The sequence below is a fragment of the Hypomesus nipponensis genome, chromosome 11, assembly GCF_054491055.1.
Source record: "Hypomesus nipponensis isolate SF chromosome 11, ASM5449105v1, whole genome shotgun sequence".
In the NCBI taxonomy this organism is placed as follows: Eukaryota; Metazoa; Chordata; class Actinopteri; order Osmeriformes; family Osmeridae; genus Hypomesus; species Hypomesus nipponensis.
Genome location: NC_140371.1, coordinates 19,168,295 through 19,187,500, shown reverse-complemented (window position 1 = coordinate 19,187,500; position 19,206 = coordinate 19,168,295). Strand labels below are relative to the sequence as shown.

At 47.0% G+C, this 19,206-nt stretch overlaps 2 protein-coding genes across 4 annotated transcripts in view; one reads left to right on the top strand and one right to left on the bottom strand.

Annotated features, from left to right (window-relative positions):
• srbd1 (S1 RNA binding domain 1) overlaps positions 1-9,595 on the bottom strand; it is a 46,304-nt gene extending 36,709 nt beyond the window's left edge. For all 3 annotated transcript variants that reach the window (XR_014768909.1, XM_084710187.1, XM_084710188.1), the window contains exons 1-9: positions 9,475-9,595; positions 9,070-9,128; positions 8,589-8,904; positions 8,165-8,407; positions 7,831-7,997; positions 7,017-7,134; positions 6,598-6,736; positions 6,031-6,127; positions 4,917-5,130 (exon numbers count right to left, since the gene is read on the bottom strand). Coding sequence is in view for 2 of the 3 variants with exons in the window: in XM_084710187.1 (XP_084566313.1) it covers positions 4,917-5,130; positions 6,031-6,127; positions 6,598-6,736; positions 7,017-7,134; positions 7,831-7,997; positions 8,165-8,407; positions 8,589-8,904; positions 9,070-9,125 (1,350 nt within the window). In the remaining variant the exon portion in view is untranslated. The remainder of the gene's footprint in view (positions 1-4,916; positions 5,131-6,030; positions 6,128-6,597; positions 6,737-7,016; positions 7,135-7,830; positions 7,998-8,164; positions 8,408-8,588; positions 8,905-9,069; positions 9,129-9,474) is intronic.
• A 1,214-nt stretch (positions 9,596-10,809) lies between these two features.
• LOC146268551 (protein kinase C epsilon type-like) overlaps positions 10,810-19,206 on the top strand; it is a 45,929-nt gene continuing 37,532 nt past the window's right edge. The window contains exon 1 of the mRNA XM_084709172.1: positions 10,810-11,874. Coding sequence (XP_084565298.1) covers positions 11,527-11,874 — 348 coding nt within the window. The 5' untranslated portion in view covers positions 10,810-11,526. The remainder of the gene's footprint in view (positions 11,875-19,206) is intronic.

Below are 19,206 nucleotides of genomic sequence, written 5' to 3'. Positions count from 1 at the left end.
ATCTTCTGCCTTGCCCTCCATCTCCCTCTCTCCCTCCCTCCATCTCCCTCTCTCCCTCCGTCCATCTCCCTCTCTCCCTCCCTCCCTCAATCTCCCTCTCTCTCCCCTCCCTCCATCTCCCTCTCTCTCCCTCCCTCCATTTCCCTCTCTCTCCCTCCCTCCATCTCCCTCTCTCCCTTCGTCCATCTCCCTCTCTCCCTCCCACCATCTCCCTCTCTCCATCCCTCCATCTCCCTCTCTCCCTCCGTCCATCTCCCTTCCTCCCTCCATCTCCCTCCATCTCCCCTTCTCCCTCCCTCCCTCCATCTCCCTCTCTCTCCCTCCCTCCCTCCCTCCATCTCCCTCTCTCTCCCTCCCTCCATCTCCCTCTCTCCGTCCATCTCCCTCTCTCCCTCCCTCCATCTCCCTCTCTCCCTCCCTCCATCCATCTCCCTCTCTCCCTCCCTCCATCTCTCTCTCTCTCCCTCCCTCCATCTCCCTCTCTCCCTCCCTCCATCTCCCTCTCTCCCTCCCTCCATCTCACTCTCTCCCTCCCTCCATCTGCCTCTCTCCCTCCGTCCATTTCCCTCTCTCCCTCTATCTCCCTCTCTCCCTCCCTCCATCTCCCTCTCTCTCTCCCTCCCTCCATCCATCTCTCTCTCTCCCTCCCTCCATCTCCCTCCCTCCATCTCCCTCTCTCCCTCCCTCCATCTCCCTCTCTCCCTCCATCTCCCTCTCCCTCCCTCTCTCCCTCCCTCCATCTCCCTCTCTCTCTCCCTCCCTTCATCTCCCTCTCTCTCCCTCCATCCATCTCCCTCTCTCTCTCCGTCCATCTCCCTCTCTCCCTCCCTCCATCTCACTCTGTCCCTCCCTTCATCTCCCTCTCCCTCCCTCCATCCATCCAACTCCCTCTCTCTCTCAGTCCATCTCCCTCTCTCCCTCCCTCCATCTCACTCTCTCCCTCCCTCCATCTCACTCTCTCCCTCCCTCCATCTCCCTCTCTCCCTCCCTCCATCCATCTCCCTCTCTCCCTCCCTCCATCTCCCTCTCTCTCCCTCCCTCCATCTCCCTCTCTCCCTCCCTCCATCTCCCTCTCTCCCTCCCTCCATCTCACTCTCTCCCTCCCTCCATCTGCCTCTCTCCCTCCGTCCATTTCCCTCTCTCCCTCTATCTCCCTCTCTCCCTCCCTCCATCTCCCTCTCTCTCTCCCTCCCTCCATCCATCTCTCTCTCTCCCTCCCTCCATCTCCCTCCCTCCATCTCCCTCTCTCCCTCCCTCCATCTCCCTCTCTCCCTCCATCTCCCTCTCTCTCTCCCTCCCTCTCTCCCTCCCTCCATCTCCCTCTCTCTCTCCCTCCCTTCATCTCCCTCTCTCTCCCTCCATCCATCTCCCTCTCTCTCTCCGTCCATCTCCCTCTCTCCCTCCCTCCATCTCACTCTGTCCCTCCCTTCATCTCCCTCTCCCTCCCTCCATCCAACTCCCTCTCTCTCTCAGTCCATCTCCCTCTCTCCCTCCCTCCATCTCACTCTCTCCCTCCCTCCATCTCACTCTCTCCCTCCCTCCATCTCACTCTCTCCCTCCCTCCATCTTCCTCTCTCTCTCCCTCCTTCTCCCTCTCTCCCTCCGTCCATCTCCCTCCATCCATCTCCCTCTCTCCCTCCATCTCCCTCTCTCCCTCCATCTCCCTCTCTCTCTCCCTCCATCCATCTCCCTCTCTCCTTCTTCCATCTCCCTCTCCCTCCCTCCATCTCCCTCTCTCTCTCCCTCCGTCCATCTCCCTCTCTCCCTCCCTCGCTCCCTCCCTCCATCTCCCTCCCTCCCCTGTCTAGCTGTGTGGAGTCGGGTCTTAGACTGACCAGGGGGGGGAGGAGGCCGGGGTGAGAACTGTGGGTGTGTGTGATAGGGCTGACAGCCACCTGAACCCTGGCCAAGGCAGAACACAGCCCACAGCCCCTCAAGGGACACTGGGAGAGGGGCGGGGGAGGGTCAGAGAGGGACGGTGAGCTCTCTCTTTACCCACACACTATGAAATACACGTGTATTCGAAAATATAGGCACACAAATAGAACCACTCGTACACACAAATAACATTTAGGTTTGGGAATCATATTGCAAAGGACAATTGCTGTATATGTGTTGCATGGCTTGGTTCTATGAACTGTAGCGAGCAGCTTTATCGTTTTTACACTTCAAATGAAACAGGTGCATGACAGGAGTGAGTTAGACATTGCAAGGCGTGCCTTTTTATTTCTTTACTCTACAATACATTTTGTATTTGTGTAGGAATATTTTTTTAAAGCAAACTAAATTCAACATATTATATTCTTCATAAACAATGAAATCATAATTGGAAAAATATGAGGAATGTCAGCTACATTAATGAATGTTATCCTTAAGACTGAGAGATTCCGAATCAATATTTTCTTTCCAAATAGCAGTGAGGAGCGGAGGGCTTGGGGCCTGTGCTGAGGGAGATAGGCAGGGCTCACGGGGGGAACTTTCGGCTCCTTATCTCTCAGTTTTCACAAAAAAACAAACAGGCACAGCGGGGGGGGCTTCGCATACACGCATCGAGCGCTCTCGAGAACAAATAAACTCAATCCTGACGTTTTAAAGAAAAACATTTCATTTTTTACAGTCGTTTTAACCATCTATGTCAATACGTTTCGTGCCGGACAAAGAGTTATTTTCAACGTTGAGTCATAAATATTCAACATCTAACTGAGCTGATGTACGAGCCAAACCGTTTCAGTTTGCTCGTGGCAGCGAGATGCAGAGTGACAAGAAGACTGTCCCAGCATGGTATGGAACAGATCAAGGGAAGATACAATGACAACATATACATATTAAAAACATATACATCATGGATCATGCTACTCCACAGTTAATTCTTTTTACAGCCCTCTAAACTTTAGTTTTTTTTGTCATAAATACAAAATCATCAAAATCCTAGCATCTGAGAAATAGTATTATTATAAATACAAAATCATTTTTTTAAATCCTAGCTTCTGATAAATAGTATTATTACTATTTAATCTTATTTTTTCAATTACACGTTTTTTCATCCCTGCTGTAGCCTACGTGACAGAGTGCTCCCAGTCCGACAGTGACGAGCAGGTTCAAACCCACCAGTCCATCAACCAGTTAGTTTAATTGAATAAACAGAGCAGTTTATCCACTCTACCTCTCCGGGCTAGCTTGGGACAGCTTCGCTAGAGGAACACTCATAGAAGCACATCAAATTAGCGCTAGCTGTGGCTAGCGCTACAAATCCAGAACGGCACCTTTTAAAGTATGGACAAACGCTAGCAGCTGAGGCGAGGTAGCTGTTGTCGAAATCGATCTGACATCCTAAACTCCCACTTACTGATATGATTAGACTGTTGGGGTCCAATTAGCAACAAACAGTTTATAAATGTATAATCGGAAAGATAACAAGCAGCCGACAAAGCTGAAGGGTCTACGCTAATGTTGAACACGATTGGACGTAAAATGAGTATGAAAACATGGTGGTTTTCCTTTCAAGTCAGTCACATACTTGTTCATTTGAGGAAAAAATGACGATAAAAAGTTACGTAAAACAAATTACACATTTGAACTTTTTAAGGATTCTTCCAAAACTCTTCTGCTCCCTCCATTCAGAACATTTAACACGCAATGGCATTTTATTTTACTTCCATTCCTCTGTTGTCTGTTATGTAGTAGTATCCTGCCCTGCGACAGAGTGAACCAGCTGCTGGCCTTTTGACCCCAGATGAACGCATCTCTCCCTCCATCCTTCGCTTTCTGTAACCCACCGCCTGAATGGGGCTAATGTGCTAAATTAAACTGGCCAGTGTGTGTGCGCACACATGCCTCCTGTCAAAACATATCCGGCTGTCTGCTGCGTTAACGTGACACCCAGAAAAGGTTCATTTTTGCCCGAATCCGACAGTTAGCAGGTCAGAGTGGGCTGAGAATTAACAGTCAGTGACAATTCCCCCGGTTGCGTTGCTGAATTAACAGCACTGCTACGTGTGTGGTGTGTGTGTGTGTCTGTGGAGAGGGGGCAGGAGGGCACCATCCCCGTCAGAGCAGCGAGGCAGCGCGACCACTGTCGCCATACGCCACTCCTCCGCATCTGCCACTCACTTGTTCACTCGTTCACTAACTCTCTCTCTCTCTCTGCCTCTAAGGGCACCAGCAGCAGCTGTCACTGCAGAGAAGCACCTGTCAATCACAGACTCTAATCCAATGGCGTGTTGGCAGGGGGGGGGGGGACGTGTCACATATGTTGAGGGGAGCACGAGGGGAATGACTCGGGGGTGGGACAGTGCAGGGGTACCAGCGCGGGTTGCTGGGGACCGACGCTGACACAAGCCACTGTGACATGTGGCCCGGGTCCAGCTCTGAGTAACCAAGCAGCCAACAGATGAGGGGGGAGGAGGGGGGAGGAGGAAGAGAGGGGGACTGGGGCATGGCTAACCTCCACTGACGGGAATAGCATTCAGAAGTGGCACGCATGTAGCTGACGGAAATGCCTGGCGTACGAATACACTCACACACACACCCACAGACACACACCCATAGACACACACACACACACACACCCATAGACACACACCCATAGACACACACACAAACACACACCCACACACACCCATAGACACACACCCCAGACACACACACACACCCATAGACACACACACCCACAGACACACCCACAGACACACACACTCACAGACACACACTCACACACCCACAGACACACACACACACACACCCACAGACACCCACACCGACACACACACCCAGACACACTCACAGACACACACTCACACACCCCCAGACACACACACACCCACAGAGACCCACACAGAGACCCACACTGAGACACACACAGACACACACAGGTGAAGCTTGCTGTGTGCTGGGCCTCTGTGTGCGTGGAGGCTCACCTGGTGGTGCTGAATGCTCTTGATGTTGCAGGTGAAGTCGTGGTACAGGTGGAAGTTGTCGATGTCTTTGGGTTTGCCCTTGGGGCCGCTCTGCTGCCCCGGACCCACGCCCTGCCCCCGTCCACGCCCCTGCCCCTGCTTCCCCAACGCCTGTTGCTCTTTCAGGGCCGTCTTAGACACAGTGGACTGGAGCAACACCAAGCTGTTGTCACACCTGGAGCACGGACAGAAAGCACGAAAGGAAAGGTTGTTCTCTTGGGGCAGACAGACATTCAGTGTTTCATGGGATTATATTGATTGAATATTGTATATTATTTGTATATTAGGTTTTCTATATGTCGTAGTATCGGTTAGATGTCAGTGTAGATAGGGACTTCAACAATGAATGCGAGCGTGCGTTGCTTGCGAGAAATTTATTTGACATAATTTGAGCACTAAATAGTTTGTGGAGCTTTATGCAACAAACGTTACATTGGACTCACAATTAAGATACTAACCGTTCGTAAACTCTGAATTTGATTCTCCAGAAGATTCTTGGAAAAAAACGCTTGTCCCTCCCATTGATTAAGAGCGTTCACAGAAAGGGGGCTATTATTTATATATTATATAATACAAATTATTTCAGATAAAATCTTTTGGATCTGAATTGCTGAAATGTTGGAATTTGAACAACCTGAATTTCTGAACTTTGATTTTTTTTTACATTCAAATTAATTAATTTTTAAATTTTAAAGAGGTGAATTCACAACAAACACATTTGATGAAGTTCAAATTTCAATGTTAAGAATTCAATGCCTTTTAAAATTCAAAACATGTCACTGACTTGCTTCCACAGAAGGGTCCGTTGTAGTGAGAGAGAGAGACGGAGAGACAGAGAACACGAGTGGGGCAAGAAGGGGCTGAGCGAATCTATGCGTTTTCTTTTTTCCTTGTTAAACAGTAAAAAAAAAATAAAAAAAAAAAGGTTTTTGTATAGATTTGTTGTCAATTTTTAATTGTGGCAAGCCGCCACAAATACCTCAATGTATGGGAAACACTGACATTCATGTTAGTAAAGGAGACGTGGAGAGGAGTGGAGGATGGAAGGAGAGGAGAGAAGAACATGGGTGTTTACAGTGATCTGATGAACTTCAGGGTCTCGCTGTCCTTGGCGATCATATCAGCCAGGATCTGCTCTACACCTGTACACACCTCCTCTACAGTGGACAGACCTGTGGAACACACATATTTTAGAATTGTACTTTACCCAGGTCAGGGGCAAACACCATTGCTTCGAATAAGAAACATAAACTGAATATTTGATGAAAGAATAAAAAATCCCAAACTTCTCTCAGATTTTATGATATTGAGTATTACTCATGAGTATACGTAAAAATAATGTATGAAACCATTCCAATACGATTGATATTTACCTCCCTGTAAATATACTTAAGGTTCTGCATGAAACCTAGACAATGACAGTTAGAAACGGGGGATGCATTCCATCATCCAGCCACCATTTCACTCAAGTGTTTGAGTGCACCTGGCTCCACATTTCATGGACCTCTGCTGCCATCTAGTGGCCGAGGTCTTTTTGAACTACAACTGTTGGCTGCTGGCGTTTGTCTGTGTTTGTTTGGGCAGTGTAACTGGCCACTGTGTGTGTGTGTGTGCCGGTCTGTGTGTGCGCGTGTCACCTCACCCTTGGTCCCGGGTCTGACCCAGGAGTGCAGGTCCACACTGTGAGGTGTGTTCAGCAGCTCCAGGACTGCAGGTTCCAGGCCCAGTTCTTTGGCCCGTCTGGCCTTGGTCAACCCACTGTCCTTCTTGTAGGGCGCGTGCTGAGGAAGCACATTCATGAGTCACAACCTTCAACCAACACCCTTCTGATTAGACGGGAGCTCAAAGCAAACCTGCACCTTGAGGACAACAGATGATTGTATCCCCATCTAAAAGAGGATCCTGGAACTCTGGTCAACAATGGGTTTTCTTACAAACAACTCTCTCTAAACTCTATCCCACCTGCTCTACATCTACCTGATAGTTATTTCTGTGCTACGAGAGAAATATGCTCTCCGATCGCTTCGACTTTGTTTCAGGAGGGAAGTAGGAAGGACTTACAACGTGGTCGAGCTCTTCAGCGGTCCTGCAGTTCCTCAGGGACATCTCCAGCCCGGTGGTCAGAACACCCTCCTTCTTCAGACTCTGGATGATGGACTGGGTCTTCTTAGCCAAGGCTCTGGAACCACGATACAATATATAACAACAATATATCGTGGAACTATATATCGCGATACAAAATGATTACAATATGTATCGTAGAGTTATGGCAATATTTTTACAATTTGACATTGTTTGATCCTATTGGTTGAGCATTCCCAGAAATCACTTGAACTGAGTTAACTAGAAATTGTATGTACAACAAAGAAAATTATTTAAAATTGTTTAATGTTTCAAAATAAATCTGTTAATTGAATTTCAGTTTCATTTAAAAAGTTGTTCAAAATATTGTGATACGTATTGTACACCCAGTATTGTGATACGAATCGAATCATGAGCTGAGTGTATCCCAATCCCAGTCACCACGCATAGACACAAGTGTAACTCAAACACATTGGCCACTCACCAGTAAACATGAGAACATAGCTTACTTACTAGCACCATCTAGTGGGCAGACTAAAAAATCGCCACGTATCTATAGTCTTTCTATTTTCTTAGGTCGGTTTAAGTGCAGTTCTGTGGGCGTGTGTGAAGCCCTCTGTGACATTGCTTGTACAAAAAAAGTCTATAAATAAGATTTGGTTTGGTCTTCCATTGGTTAGGATGCCAATTGTGGATTAAAAAGGGCCATGCAGATGTCAAATGAACACCCACACACCCCCACACCCCCACCCACATACCCTCCCACACACACAAGAGGCAGCCTGCCACCCACCGGATCTCCTCCAGGACTAGCTGAATGTCGCGGACAGCGTCGGCGTCCAGGTGGTTGATCAAGTCCTTCCTGTAGCGCACCATGAAGGGAATCGTGTTCTCCTCCTTCAGGAGCTGGCTGACATTCACACACACCCACGGCTCCATGCCTGTACGCTCCGACAGAAGCTGGACACACACACATGGCATTATACACACACACAGACAACATACACACATACAGCAACTCACATAGAACATTCACCCCAGAGATACTTTTCATACACAGACACACAATAATGTTCTCACACACGCGCACTGTCACACAGACACACTGTCATATCCTCTGGACTTACCTCAACAGGGTCCCAGTTCATGTTGAGCTCTTCCCCGAGGCCCCCCCCGGAGTGGGGCTGCCTGGATGGCCTGCCCTGAGGGGCCCCGTCAGTCTTCTGTCTCTTCAGCCACGGCTCGTCGAATGTGAAGTCCTCCGCGGGATCCTCCTTCTTCAGCCCCAGACTCTGACGGCTGGACGAGGACCCCTCGCCCCCGGCCGTGGGCTCACTGCTGGGTCCTGCAGGCAGGGCGAAGGACAGCCTCTGGTGGAGAAACAGACACAGAGACAAATCTGAACGGGCTTCGATTCAGGATTGAAGTCAAGAGCTATAAAAGGAAAACGGGACCCGAAAGTGATATTCTGTTCATATATAGGTTTACTTGGGAAGGTTTAAGAGTTTAGGGGATTATAGTAATTTAGGGTTAGGGTTCATTCGAACAAACCTCCTCCTTGACTTGGTGTTCCTGCTGTGACTCCAGAGATGGGTCAGTCTGGCTGGTTCCTCCATGCTTCTCAACCTCAGGTGGGTTCAGCTCTTTTTGAATGTTCGTGGCCTTGGGGTCAGAAAGGGCCTTGGCAGCCCGAGGCTTTCGTGGAGCTCTGGGTTTAGGTTCTTTGGGTACTTTTGGTTTGGCAGGTTTCTTCACTGGTGGTTTCTTTTTAACTGGCTCTGCTTTGGCCTTTCTGGTGGGTAGCTTGGGCTCTGACGGACACCATTCGTCACTGTCCTCCGCCCCACTCTCTGTCTGTGTGAAAGAACTGACAACCAGATAGAAAGGTTGGCAGATGTTGGTTGGATTATTGCTGATAGTACATTACTAAGCTGAAACGTTCTACGAAAGCAGGCCTAAGTTGTGGAGCTGGGTGTTGTCTAAGAACTTGGTATTCAAAAAACACACTTTTTAATCTTCAAATGATACTCACAGATCTGAAACGTCTGGCTCCTTGTAAACTTTGGCAGTGCGGGGTCTCCGAATCATGATCTGGGAAAAGACACACACAGGTACTGTATGCTGTCATCCCTAGCCATCCTAACGTTAATGGAATGTTTTATTTAATATTATTAAGAGACCTACATACATAATAATATATGTCTACTATCTGTGCATGCTGATATAATGTCCCGTTCCTCAAAGTAGCATACCTAACGCTATACCAATTTAACACAGATCTAGGGCTTTGCAAAAAGAATTGCAGTGAATTGAAAACACGGGCTATGCTAGCTAGCATAGCAGTACTAACAGAATGCTATTTCAAATCTCGCGCGTCACTCCGTGTAAGTACTATGTTAGTCTAGTGACTAATATTTTGTCTTATGCTTTAACACACCTTTGAGGAATAGAAAGTGACGCTTTATCAGGATTTGAAAGTATTGTGTGACTTGTCCCAACCGTAACGATACATTGCTTTGCTACACAAAAAATTCCACTACCGTAAACGCTTGAAATGAAAGGAATCGATTAGCCTACACTGTAGGTGGTAACATTTTTACAAGTATACATTTTCGATAAATGAATATCACAAAGTTGTATTATATCGTATACATGTATAAATTAGTCGTCATATAGTTGTACATTATCTTCAAATAGTGTCATTCATTGGTGCAATATTGCATTTAATAGACCGTACGGAGGAGAGTTTTACCGCCTACTAATGCAAAGTGGTACATTCTGAATAAATAATTTTAAAGGGCCCGTCCATTATTACAGAAGGATGACTCGTGTTCTTGCGTTTTGGGTGTCGGCCCTTCACCGTCAATAGCAATTGGCCTACTCAAGAAACAACATTTAATGTCATTCAAATACTTGGGGAATATTTTCCATAAATTTGAGGCATTTTGAATGCCGGCAAATTACGGGAAATAGTCCCTATGTACAAGCTGCTATGTTTTTTTCTGAGGGACATTGCATCACCGCTTGTGCCACAAGGTGGCGACCTACGGTTAAAAAAAAGAAAGAAAAAGAAAAGCAGGAGCGCATTCCAGCCAAGCTTGTAATACTTCAGGGAATTTCCAAGCAAACTGTTACCGTCACATCTTTGCATGGGCCTGGTCTGTTATGTTAGCCCCTCTAGGCTACTGAGTTACATGTGCATCTGCAGTAGGCTGACTATGAGGGTTTTTTTTTTCTTTAAAGACAAGATGAGGACCCATAAATCATTTGACCTGGCTATTCTGATTTCTCAACCACGATATAACAATTCCATCTTCTTTTTGTCATAGCTTACGCAAGTCTAACAAGAACATGATATTATATACAACAGTCACACTCAAACAATCTTTCTGATAGTGTGGACAATGGAATGCATAAGACCTCAAATATTGTCTGCTTTGACAGCAATGGGCTGTTCCAACACAGAACAGATGCCTATGTAGCCTATTTGTTGAAGACGTAATGCATTTAGACATAGAAGGCGTATAACTTCCATATAAACTGGCTATAACTTATCCTTTTCAACTGAGCATCTGATGTAGATGAACGTTCAACATGGCTAGGCTTATATTTTCTACCATCGTTTAGTAGCCTATACTGTTCTTGGGATGCGCCCCTGCCCTGATACAGCTGGTCGCCTACACTGTTGCGTCGCACTCCCCCATCAGGCACAGACCAGACGCGGCAAGGCACCGAAAAACTGACGTGTTTTGCGCATTTCCTGCACCACGTTCAGAAGGTCGGGGGAGGTAGCGGTAGGTCTGCAGGAAACTAAACAACAACGGCAAGAAAATATCTCAAGACGACCGGGAACACACAAAAACCGAGTAAACCACTACTGAGAGTCAACCTGCAACTATTTATTAGTCAAGCTGTTCACAAGTCGCCGTGGTCTGTAGAGAAACATCCCAAATGCGGGGCGAGGCGGCAGGAGTCGTCCTCTCTCCCACCCAACGGTGCAGCACGAGAGCTTCCAGAGCCTGACGGAGTAGTTGCGGTGGACCAGCTTTTATATATTTTACTATAGCCTAACTGATGATGGTATTAATAGGCTGTTGTTTTTCCGACAGCCCTCATTGACTCTATACTCCTTGCGTTTTGAGCTTCCCTGGGTATAGCCAATGTCGAGTTTATTGAGGCTTTGTCTGGTTAAACCCAAATGTGGATTATCACTGAGAAAACCAATACTTTGAAAGACCAAAAACTAAACGTTTTACTCGTCTCAACTGAACATCTGATTCGTACGCACTGATATGTGCGTGGTAGAGTGAGACAGGGCCGTTTTTTCATTAGAAAGAAAGATAAAACTGCACTAAATCATCGGTCTTCGTTTGAGGATTTAACAGCGACTAGTTGCATTAGTCTGTTTATCGCCATTTAACGTGGCTGGGTAGGCGGAATACTTTGCAAATAGCAATTGTTTCCAATTGAGTGGAATCACATCACCGCCATGGTGGTATTCAATGGGTTACTGAAGATCAAGATTTGTGAGGCGTTGGACTTGAAGCCGACAGCTTGGTCTCTAAGGCATGCAGTTGGCCCAAAGACGCCGACTTTCCTCCTCGACACATACATTGCTCTGAACGTGGACGACTCCCGTGTTGGCCAGACCTCCACAAAGCAGAAAAACAACAGTCCTACGTGGAACGATGAGTTTGTCACAGAGGTGCACGAAGGACGGAAAATCGAACTGTCTGTCTTTCACGACGCACCAATTGGATATGACGATTTTGTAGCCAACTGCATCATACAGTTCGAAGACATATTGCAGAATGGCAGTAAACACTTCGAGGACTGGGTATGACCTGTTATAATGCTTCTCCCTGCCCGGTCTCCTTGCCCTTACCGCACACCTTTCTCATTATCACTCTCACATTACCATCCCTTCCTTTTTGCTGTAAATCACTGCCACATTCATCTTTCAAGTGTCATTCATTGGCAAACGTAGATGGGCCTTTCAAACACTAGTGGCAGATTGCGCGCGTTTGTAGCCTTGAGCTTGAGCCAGCCACCTGTATCATCCCGAGGATCTGAACTCAACGCGCAGATAACCCCGTTGCGTAGAAACGGTGGAGAGGAGGGTGCATACAGGCCAGTCATAAATATTCCCAACAGCTGCGACGGGGGCAGAATTTTCAGAGCAGCAACACGTTTCCGTGTTGGACCAAGCAACACAACACAGCCTGAAATGTTAAATGCCACAGCCATGATGTAGGTGTAGATACAAAAACAAAAGCTCTGCAACCAACTCAAATGTTGGTGGTCACTGATTGGCCATCTGCGAGAAGACGGTTGTCTTTACCCAGAGATACGTAGGCTATAGTGGGGCTAGCGCTCCCTGAGATCAACACATGGATCATGAGGTTGTCTTTAGGCCTATGTCCTGTCTTGAAAGATCGGCCAAAGCAGATGCCTTTGAGCTATGCAGCAGGAGGCCTTGCTAGTTCACTGTGAGGGGTGAGAAGGAACAAGGAACACGTCTTAAACCACATCTTCATTCATCCACAAAGGTCATCAAGAATAACATGTTCATACTGATACGTTTAGCACCTTAATCTACTAATATAACATACGATTCATTTGACCTCCTAATCCTGTATTCATATAGGCTAGAGTACAGTATATTCATACACAGGTGTACGGTTTTGTGCTAGCCTCTTTCCTCCTCGACCTCTAGCTCAGTTGAGGCAGTGAGGCTGTCTAATTGAAAGTAGGCCAGATTTTTCTTTAACATTTCCCTCTTTCCACTATAGGACATATCATTATCACTTTACTCATTCAAAGCCTACAAGCTATTAGAGCATCATCACACATTCACATATGGCTGTGGTGTAAACACACATACACACACGTGCAGGACGTAGAGGAGCAACTGTGTGCTCTTTGTTGTCTGAAGCCTACATGAATGTGAATTATTGATGAGGCTCTATTAGGTCCATTATAGAGGTGGAGGGGAGAGAGAGAGAGGGGGGGGGGAGAGAGACACAGGGAGAGAGAAAGGAACAGAAGAAAAAAAAACCTACAGCCTGCTGATTGGCTGGGGAGCGCAACATTGGTTTCCAACTGGGCTTTCTGGATTATTGTCTTGATGGGTTTGGTTGTTGAAAGTCTGTCATCGTTTAACTAGCCTATTCTACAGCTTGACCTGTCAGACTTGGCTGAGAGGGGGGTCTATGCATGGGTCTTTGGTTATCACTGCTAAGTGTTTTCAAGATGGCGTCCACCGTGTCGGCTAGCTGTCTACTTTCACTGCTGTGCAGTGGGGATTGAAGCTAGATGGTCTGGCCTGTTCTTCCATACACAATATGTCCTGCGTGGTCCATATCTCCTCTATCCACATTGGCTTTGTCTTTCTTTGTGTGTCTGCCTCTAGCTTTATTCCTCCTTAGTCTCTCCATTCATCAAGATTTCTCTGTCTCCTTGAAAACCCTCAGCATTGTAGTGACACCCTTAAACACAATCTCTCCATCTCCCTCACGTTCACTCGTGTTCCCCTTCACTCTTTTATGTCACTCTTTCTTCTCTTTCCCCTCATCAAACTCCCTCTCCTTTTCTTCTACCCATACCTTATTCCCCCTTGTTCTTTTATTCCATCTTTCTCTCTCATAGTATCTCTACTCCCTTTTAGTATGATGCTATCCTTGCCTTTTGTTTGTACACAGAACAAGCTGGGACAGTAACCATGTAAGGCGCTAAGGTGGAACACAGATGTATTTGTCCTCTTACTATGACTAATTGGATATTTGTCCGAGCTTGTGAAACTCGGGGACTTTAGTCTATCTATCTGTCTGGACTTGCTAAAAAAGCGTACACCCACTCAGTGTTTACAGGAACACACTTCTTAGATGATGCAATGCAGGTGCACAGTTACTTACAAACACACAAGGAATAAGTGTTCCTAGGAATCTCAGTCCAACGGTTGTGTTTGTGAGGGAGTTTGTGAGGAGGATTTCATCATGACATAGGATAGTTTAGTCATTTTGTGATGTACTGTAAGCATTTACAACCTATTGCCATTGTTTTCCATTCAGTGAAATGCAGTATGGCTTGGGGAAGAGAACAGGGAGAAGGAAAGTGTTGTGTGGATCGCGAGACTGTCCGGCTGTGTAAACGTCAGGCTGTGTCGACTGGGGGTAGGGTGAACCAGTGAGGGGTGGGCCCTAATAGACCTCGCCGTCTGGGCCCTTCCTGTGGCTGCCTTTTCCCCAGGCTGCAGCTGCTCTCTCCCCCTCCTGTTGCTAATCTAGCCCCAGGCTTCTCACCCTCCACAAGCCTGCTCCACAGCCAGCCTGGGCTCAGCTGAAAGAGTGCTGGAGTCACATTAGAATCACGGTGTTCGGAATGCAGTTTATTCTTATGAAGCTGTTACTTTGTATGAAATGTCTTACAGAAGAATTCAAGATCCTTCATGGGTGACGTTTGCTGGGGTTTGATCGTTTCTCAAACCTCGACTATAGTCCTGCATTGCGGTGGTATGCTTCTGTATTACACACGTTGTACAAGCATGTTATCACACGCTCACAGATGTGATTTCTGCACAGACGTAACAAACACCACCTTGGTTTGATGTGTTCATTTGTTGTTTGTGCGTTTTTATGACAACAAGGTGACAAGTGTTTTCCTGGCACTGCATACCACCTATGTGGTGTTAGCTCAGTGGCTAAACCCTCATCAGTCCATTACTCTCTTATTACCCTCTGGCCTCTTTGTCTTTGTCTCTGAATGTCTCTCTCTCTGTCTGTTCTCTCTCTATCTCTCTTCCTTTGGTCATCCTAACCCGCCCCATTCTGTTTCTTTATTATTGTTTGGCCTCTCGTTCTCTCATTATTTCTCACCTTTCTGTGAATCAGAGCCTGAATATGAGCAGTAATCATCCAGCTAAACCCACTCCTGTATTCCCTTATTCCACGGCGGAACGAGATAGTGTCTACTGTCCCGGCTCCCTGCTGTCATGGTGAGGGAGGAGGTGACTGGAAGGGAAAGGGGGTTCAGGGTTAATATGGACATGAGTTAGGGTATTTGTGTGCACTGTACTCACGCCTGGCCATAGAAAGCAACTCTTTGAATACACACACTTACACACCGCCCCCCTTGCCCCCCTTGCCCCCCCACTAACATCACCCCCTGTTGTGTGTCTTCTCACTCCCGCCCACACATCCCCTTTATAATCCCAGTTAATCTCTCACCCTGTCTCTGTCCCCCTGCATCTTAACATGCAACGCAACATGTCCTGCCTTCTGCCTCTCTCTCTCTCTCTCTCTCTCTCTCTCTCTCTCTCTCTCTCTCTCTCTCTCTCTCTCTCTCTCTCTCTCTCTCTCTCTCTCTCTCTCTCTCTCTCTCTCTCTCTCTCTCTCTCTCTCTCTCTGTCTCACTCTCTCTCTCTGTCTCACTCTCTCTCTCTGTCTCACTCTCTCTCTCTGTCTCACTCTCTCACTTTCACCTTCTCTCTCTCACACACTCTGTCTCTCGCTCTCTGTAACAGGGTAGGGGTTGATATTTATGGGTTGCAGTTACACAAGTCAACTGTTCACCATGTGTAGAGAGCTGTTTTGTAGGTCTGCCACACCCACTATCTAACCCCAGTTCTACCCCCCCCCACCCCCACCATGACTGGTCTAACCCCCCCCTTTCCACAAACACCACACACACACCCACACACCATTAGCCTGGTCTTAGGGATAGAGCTGTACACCCCATCGCCATCATGTGAACTGAGCCAGACAAGAGAGGATTGTTGTTAGACTCTGGCGTGGTTGCCCAGGGCAATAATTTAATGAAAGTGTACGAGGGTCACCACTACACACACCACTTAGTTTTGGTGAAGCCAAGATCCCATTCTAGTCATCCCAGCATTTAGACTCCATCCTTAGACCAACCGTGAAATATTTATAGCTGTTGGTGCAGGTTTTATGTACTATATAGACGTGTATTGCCAACTTTTTATGTAGCTGTGGTAGGCCTTACGAAGCTTTTTGCTGAGGTCTCACACTCGCGGTTTGAGCTGGTTTCATAGACTCTCGAGAGTCGAATGATGCGGAGGCGTCGGTGTGTGGCTGAAACGTGTTAAAGAAGACGGTTAAAATGTGACACTAGGCTTCGACGGCTGTGGTCTGGCCGTCTCGCAATCTGGGGGTTTAAGATCTCAGCATCAGCGCACCTGACTGTGGGGGAGGCCAAGTAAGGAGGTCTGTCATGATGGGAGTCTCTCTCCGCTCTGACCTGTGTCCCCAGGGGGAGCTGCAGAGGGCTGGGCAGCAGGGTCCTCCCTGCGGCCTGGAGGAAACGGGATGGGAGGAGTGGGGGGAGGGGGGAGTGTTGTGTTGGGGGAGGGGGTTGGGGTTGGGGGGAGGGGGGGCTGCTTCTAAAAATACCAGCGGTGCGTTTTGAGTCACACGGTAGGCTTCACTTCCTGTTTTTACCCTCCCAAGTTTACTTCCCAGAGAAAGAGGGGAGAGACGGGGGAGAGGTGGAGATGGGAAGAATCCCACAAACGATAGGATGACTCAGGAGAGGAGGGCAGAGAGAGAGAGAGAGAGAGAGAGAGAGAGAGAGAGAGAGAGAGAGAGAGAGACAGAGACAGAGACAGAGACAGAGACAGAGAGAGAGGAATGTCAGGGACATGGACAGAGCCATTATAGGGGAATGGGGAAGGAGAGGAGAGGGGGATAAGGGGGATGGGTCGGCACAGCGATCTTTCTCTCCTTGAAAAGTCGTACCTATTATTCTTTTCTTCTTTCATCTTCTCTTTTCTTCCCACTCCACCTCCCCTCTCCTCTGGCCTTCAGACTCCCGGGAGGAAAATGCAGTAAGAGGATGATGTCTTGGACCAAAGCAGGCTGACAAACATCAAAAGCTATCTTTCTTTCTTTGCTGTCCTAATATGCACTTGACTGTGAGCAACATTGCAGCCAGCTTAGCAGATCCACAGAGGTTTACCAAAACCCATTTATCTTTTTTTTCCTTTTTGAGAGAAGTGCTCTATCACCTCTGATGCTGACTCACACAGTATGCCTGCACTAATCTATCAATCTTCTGAGGTCATTTCCTGGGGTTTTTTTCAGTGTGAAGCCTGACATAAAAACATAGAGACACAATACTGGGCTCGGACATCATTCACACACACACACACGTAATCACGCAAACATTCAAGTAACACATTTCTTCCAACACTACTGGAAATAAATACTTTGGATGTATTTGAAAGGTGAGAGTGCTTGTGTCCACCTGAGAAAGTGTGTGTGTGTGTGTGTGTGTGCAGTGCAGTGAGTGTAAGGTCGGGCTGTATGGTCGCCTGATTTCTATTTGATGGCCCGGCCTGAAGGCACATGACTCCTGTTTGCTTGTGGTTCATGTGATAACAGCCGCCGGACACACATACAGTACACCTTCTTACAACCAGGCACACACATATGCCTGCAAACACACACACACACAGAACAAAGACACAGCACTGTCTCCACACACACGCTGGCGCCCAACCTTATTCGTGTGTCTGTGTGTAAGGAATGCTCTCGGCTGTCAGTGTGTGATTAGGTCTTGTTAAGCAGTAGCCGGTGGTCATTAGGCCTGTCCTTAGATCACTTGGGACGTCATCATGTGACCTTGGGGCTGTTGTCCGGGCGATCTGGCTCTCTGAAGTGAAGTTCTGTATTTGTCTGATCAGTGTGTCTAATGTCATCACTAGGTCCTACCTCTGTGTGTGTGTGTATGTGTGTGTGTAACTATGTGTGTGTGTGTGTGTGTTGTAGTAGTCCAGGTCATCATTGGGGGCTAGTGGAGGAAGCAGCACCAGATGGTAGTGGGTGGCTGATACCTCCTCACACTGAGAGAGAGAGAGAGAGAGAGAGAGAGAGAGAGAGAGACAGAGAGAGACAGAGAGACATAGAGGGAGAGAATGAGAGAGAGAGAGTAATCAAAAAAGAAAGATATAAAAAACATGGTTACCTAAAGAGTACAGAATCTGTGGGCACTGTACATCAGGGGAATTTGAAACAGAAAAACATTTACTACTTGATAGTTACAAATATAAAAGTATAAGAGATCAATATCTGGAAAAATGTAACCAGTTAATTGAAAACTACACAGAGCTTGATATAGATGAGACATTAGGGATATCTCTGGGTGAAGGGCCTACTGCAAGCCTTGCTGCTAGATATGTCTCTCAATGTCACAACCTGACGGACAGTGAACCACCCTTTATGACTGTTAAAACCTTTCTGTATATTAACATGCATCAATGTGTTACTGTTAAACTTACTATGCTACTGTTATTTTGCCATATTATTATTGTTAGACTCCTTGTTAAATGTTATGATATATATGTTAAAATGTCCTTTCAATATGGACTGCTTTGGCAATACTGCTCAACCCGAATTGTCATGCCAATAAAGCATTCTCAACGGAACTGAGAGAGAGAGAGATAGAGAGAGAGAGAGAGAGAGAGAGAGAGAGAGAGAGAGAGAGAGAGAGAGAGAGAGAGAGAGAGAGTGGGTAGGGGTGGATAAATAAAGGGACCACGCTGACTGTGAGAAGGAAGGATGAAAGAGGAAAGGGATGAATGGAGGGAGGGATAGGTAAGGAGACGGAGGGAGGCAGGGAGAACTATAGGGTATCAAGTGATGAAAAAGATTGAGGGGGTGAAAAGGAAAGGAGAACCCTGGAATGAAGAGGTGGGTGAATTAGACCACGTGATAGAGGGAGAGTCTAGGTTTAGTGATGTTTTGTACATGAATATATTTCCTCTGGTGTTTCTCAGATTAGTCATTTTACTTGGACAGAGTGCATGGGAGTGTCAATATATCCAGGAATGGGAGGTTTAAACACATCACTCCCCATTATTACAGTTAAGGCATATAATCTTACTATCCACCTAGCATGAGATCAAGCTTATATCCTCTTTATTATATAACAGTCCCTCTGCCCATCTCTCCCTCCTCCCTCACCCAAAGGCTTCAAACTAAACCACTTTACCAGATTATAATGCAGTTGAGGACATTAATCCAAGATTACATCTGTCCAGTCTTTTAGCACGCAGCCATTCACCAGTGTCTGATTTCCACTTCTGAGTGACATCATTGCATGTTGCCGCCTTTCTCTCTATCTTTCTGTCTTGCAGGCCCTCACATGCACA